At 32.0% G+C, this 5133-nt stretch overlaps 1 protein-coding gene across 1 annotated transcript in view; it reads right to left on the bottom strand.

The window, feature by feature from the left end:
• LOC106881370 (kinesin-like protein KIF13A) overlaps positions 1-5133 on the bottom strand; it is a 696895-nt gene that overhangs the window by 614466 nt on the left and 77296 nt on the right. Inside the window, 1 exon segment of the mRNA XM_052966922.1 lies at positions 4924-4974. Within this exon segment, the coding sequence (XP_052822882.1) occupies positions 4924-4974 (51 nt within the window).

Below are 5133 nucleotides of genomic sequence, written 5' to 3'. Positions count from 1 at the left end.
AAAACAAGTTAGTTTAAATAGAAAAGTTGAAACATTAAAGTCTGAGTTAGCAATAAATACAGTAATAAAGAGATATGTTAATAACTTTAAAAAAATTAGTTAAAGAGATGAAACTATTAAGAGATGCCAACAGCAAATAAAATTTTAAGGAAGGAAAAGCAGATAAACAAGAAAGAAATACCAAATTAAAAATGAAATTATATTGCATTGAGAGAGAGAGAGAGAGAGAGAGAGAGAAAGAGAGAGAGAGAGAGAGAGAGAGGGAGAGAGAGAGGGAGAGAGAGACATTCTGAAGAGCTTGTGTTTACAGGCATTTTCATGCTGGCGAGATTAGTTTTACACTATCCTGTTCATCACTTCTGAATTCCAGTGAATCAAAGATCATAGTTTCAATTCTCAAAACCTTCATTTAAACTAAGAATACCATTTCAAGCTCAAATTTGCAGAGTCATGGAGTAAACTAACAATGTCAGTTATTAGCTGTTGCAAAAATTCTATTTCCCCCAAATTTCCCAACACTACTCTTGACATACCTATACACCTTTCCTCTTCATAAGCTCACTTTTCTGTTTTTTTATGTTATAGTCTGGGTGCTGCACATGTACTTTTGTTTATCATTGCTTTCTCTTATTGCTGTTTTCTGTTCTCTCTTTTACCTACTTTTGTTCAATTTTAGTTTGCCTGAGCATTGTATACAATAATCTGATCATCATTTAATGCCATTATATTTCATATTGTATATGAACATTATTGCTTGGACTATGACTTTAAAGAATCTTAGATTCAACCTGGATTCCTAGACTGGCCTATTATCATTTGGATGTAACATCATAGATATGAGTTCATTGAAAATATTTGTTTAAAGCCCTTTCTTTCAACAGTTGAAAGCCTCTTGTAATTCTGTTTTGATGTGGGTGATATAGACTTAAACCATCACACAATTTAACATCACCAACCAGTTGGAGGTATTCAAGTCAGGTCTCCAGGTGGAGAACAACTTTTGTTCTATTCACCAGTGTCAGAGGCCCTGAAAAGCATAATGAGCACTGGCTTTCTTCCTCTGATTATATATTTTCCAACTGGAGTAACTTTGTATCTCCCTACAGCAAAACACCTGTTCTTGTCTGTCAAATTTCAACCTCTCATCACCTGGCATAAAGCCACCTCTCTCAATATTACTCTGCCCTCAATTGGGGGGGGGGGGTCCTGTCTTTGTTTTACTTGGTGACTCCACAAGTATTGTATTGGTGCCATGTAAAAAGCACCTGGGACACTAAGGTGGTTGGCATTAGGAGGAGGATCCAACCATAATAATCATGCCAAAGCTGACATAGGAATTTGGTGCAGTTGTCTGAGTTCCCTAGCTCATTGAACTGTCCAACCCATACCAGCATGGAAAACAGACGGTGGTAATGATATATATTGTGGTAAATCATAAAAACAAAATCTATGAGAGCCAAATCAACTGATTCTCAAAATAATATTGCAAAACAGGCCAGTGTAATGTTGTTAGAACAATAACAGTTGTTAGTTATGAAATATGAAGATGCTTCCTACATCTTAATGATTCCCTCAGGCATGAGGATGATATAAGTAGCTGCACCTAATTCCAACATTTCTGAGGTTATTACAGCCATTTCCTATTAACTTCAGTAATCAAGCATTAATAAAATTTAATTTATTACACCAACACAAAAACATTTTCGTTACTAATATAGCCATGCTAGAAAAAAAATGTCTATTTTAATCCTTTTATGTATGGAAATATTTTTCTACACCATTATCATTTCTTTTTTTTGCTTTTTAATAATTTTCCTCTAAATCTGGATTATTTCAGCTGCATTTTCCATCATTGTAAGGATTATATTTTTATTCATAAAAATATATTTTAAGACAGAACAGGCAGGTATTTAACAATTACATCAAACAGATTTTGCAAGCTATCACAGTTCTGTTGTTACTCCTTGATTAGGTGGTGTTTCTACAACAATAATTCTATATATGTTGGTATTTATAAAGCAATCCAATTTGAGAGGCTACGAACTACCACTTTCCCTGCAGTGAATTCATGGAAAAAGAGAAGTCTTCTGTATTCTATATTCTTTCAAGAGTAGTCTGCTCTATCCACAGAACAGTGGATTAGAGGATTCTGTAGAGCATGTAACAAAATAACAGTTTATAATTATGTTTCTTTACTTCTGCTAGGGTAGACTTTGCCTTTTATCCCTCCAGAGTCAATAAATATAGTTCCAATTAAAATTTTTTTAAAAAAAACAGTTGATTTAATCTTATCTAATTTCCCCAAAAATGTCTGACGTTATGCCTAAGAAATCTACAGAAATCCAACAACTGCACTGGCAAATACATGTCTAAATTACCTAAACTTTAGTAACTCTAAAAGATAAAACAAAATCTTTGTACCTGGTTTGTAGATATGAAAACCTTACATATTCTTCCAGGAAGCTTTTCATCTTCTAACATTTCCTATTGAAAATTAATTCTAGTACTTTATCCAAGCTATCTACACTTTTACAGCCCGTTCCTTCTAAGACAAAGACACCAAAGACTTTACTTAGATTAATAGCCTTTCAAACATTTTTATCTCATACTCATAAATTGCTAACCAAAGGACTACTGGCATCCTTCATGTTTCTCTTCTATTCTTGGAGATAGAACATTTACTTGAAAAACATGCATTATTTCGAATACTTTGATGTTAATATACGACTTGCTACTGATTTGTGTACTTTGTAACAGTCATTTTCTGCAGCTTTCAAGTTGTTTATTCCTAGCATGCTTCTGTAATTCCATTTGGTTCAAATAACTATATTTAATAAATATGCATATATATATATGTATATATATATATATAAAATCAATATTTGTGTAAATGCTTTTTCTTGAGTTAGTTATCTATAGTTGTGGATAATCCACTCTACTAAGCTACTATAAAACTACGGATAAGTGACTATTTTACATGGTTCTGAGAATAAGATAGGAAATCACATTAATAGAGAAGCTATTTTCAGTTCTCTTAACTTTTTCGGTATCAACCTGCATGAAATTGGACACTAAAATATTTGTATTAAGATTTCACTGGAAATTTCCATTATAACATGAATATCAAGATTTTAGCTGCTCAAACACATTACTAATAAATAGAGATTTTACTAAGGTATTCTAAAATCTTTATTATGAAAATTGAGACTTAATAGAAAGATGTCAATAAAGGGTTAACAGGTTTTCAGGAAAAAAATTTCTTATTAATCCTTTTGCAATTAATTTTCTGTTTTAATTTGAAAAATAATGAATATGCAAGTGCTTAGTTAAAATAAGCTATCTTTTAATTATTGAACTGGTGTCTGTCTGAACAGGACAAAAAGTCCTAACATAAAAAAAAAAAAGTTTTAATTCAGTCCATTTTTATAGATTATTTTGGTAGAATCCTTAGAGTCCTTAACGTTAGGTTTTAATTCAAATATAATTTAAATGAGAAGTTTTGTATTAGGCAGTCAAAAGCAGGTTAGTGTTAAATGTTAATCAAGCCCCCAACAGCTTGTGTTAAGTAATTAATCAAATCATGACATCTTATGAATGATGCTGGGCTTCACCTCTTACAATTTGTCTTACACAGCTGACTTTATGATTACATTTTCTATGCATTCTCCTACATTTTCTTCCAAGTTACCAGTTGATTCCAAATTCAAACTGAAAGGATTTTTCTAATTGAAAGCTGCTTAAAAATGAGAGCAATTACTTTCATTAATTTATTACCTTACCGAAGCTTTTATTCAGCAATATATAAAAAAGTTATTCCTGAATTAAGAGGGGCTTAAATGTGAATTAGATTTTTATTTAAGTAAAAAAAAAATTGTCACAAATATCAACTAATGTTAGATTTTTGCTGTAAATAGTAAGGTTAACTTAAAAGATGGAGTTTGATTTCTTGCCAATCTTGTTCAGTACGTTATGCATATCATACAAGTTTTGCATTTTGTCATGCAACAATTCACCAGATTGTCTCCTCCTAAGAGGACCTTGAGGACAAAAGGAGATTGAGAAATAATCAGGACACAGCAGCTATGAAACTAGAACAGAATTTCCATAGCAACCACTGCAGCCTGGCCTGCTTGTCACATATTTGTCTTGTTAGGCACCAATATGTCTGCAGACAATGTGGACAGACTCCTTTGTGAATCTTCATTTGGAAAGATTTGACAAAGAAGGCCGAAAGGCTAAATTCACCTTCGCAGGATTTGAATTCAGAACTTAAAGACCTGGAACAAATGTTGTATGGCATTTTTCTGGCATTCTAATAATTCTGCCAATGCACCACTCTTATATAGAATGTAATTAAGTTCATTTTATTCTATATTACTCCTTCACTACAACATTTCTTCACAGTCAAATGAGTATGAAACAAATATTCCAACTCAAAACTATTGAACAAAGATATGGAAATTTTATGCACACATACACATATACATACACCCATGTATAATGTATAAACACATGTATATGCAAATGACAGACGAGTGGGTGAGAGTGACTGTGCATTATACACATATACACACACACAAAGAAAATGTCATTAATAGTTGTATAAAAACTGTTGCCTTTGAAGAAAACAGAAGATAACATGGTGGATAATAAGGTCCAAAATTCTCTGTACATAGAAAAAAGAAAATGAAATGCAGGATGGCCATGGCTAGAATGCTTTTGATCACAGATGTGTTTAATCAAAGCTGACAACGAGAACAGAAGATGGAAGACTAGTAAAGAAAAGGTTAAGATCAGTAGGAAATATCATTAAAAAGGAATGAGTATGTTAACTTGAGGTAAATTACAAGGAAAAGTGAAAGCTGGAGATGATTCAATGTAGATAAGAATGGAAAAAAAATATATGTCTAGGTTGCAACAAACCTGAAATCAATGTCATACCTTTTATCAGGCGTTTGTTCTTTATCTTCGTTTCTGAAGTTATTAAATAAAAAAGAATAAGTTACATTACCATATAATTTATCTCTCAGCTTTTCCAAGAGTTTCTGTAGCCTTATCAATATATATATATATATTGATAAGGCAACAGAAACTCTTGGAAAAGCTGAGAGATAAATTATATGGTAATGTAAC

This window comes from Octopus bimaculoides, chromosome 4 (genome assembly GCF_001194135.2).
Source record: "Octopus bimaculoides isolate UCB-OBI-ISO-001 chromosome 4, ASM119413v2, whole genome shotgun sequence".
Classification (NCBI taxonomy): domain Eukaryota; kingdom Metazoa; phylum Mollusca; class Cephalopoda; order Octopoda; family Octopodidae; genus Octopus; species Octopus bimaculoides.
Note: the sequence above shows the minus strand (reverse complement) of the source record. Positions and strands in the feature narration are given on the sequence as shown.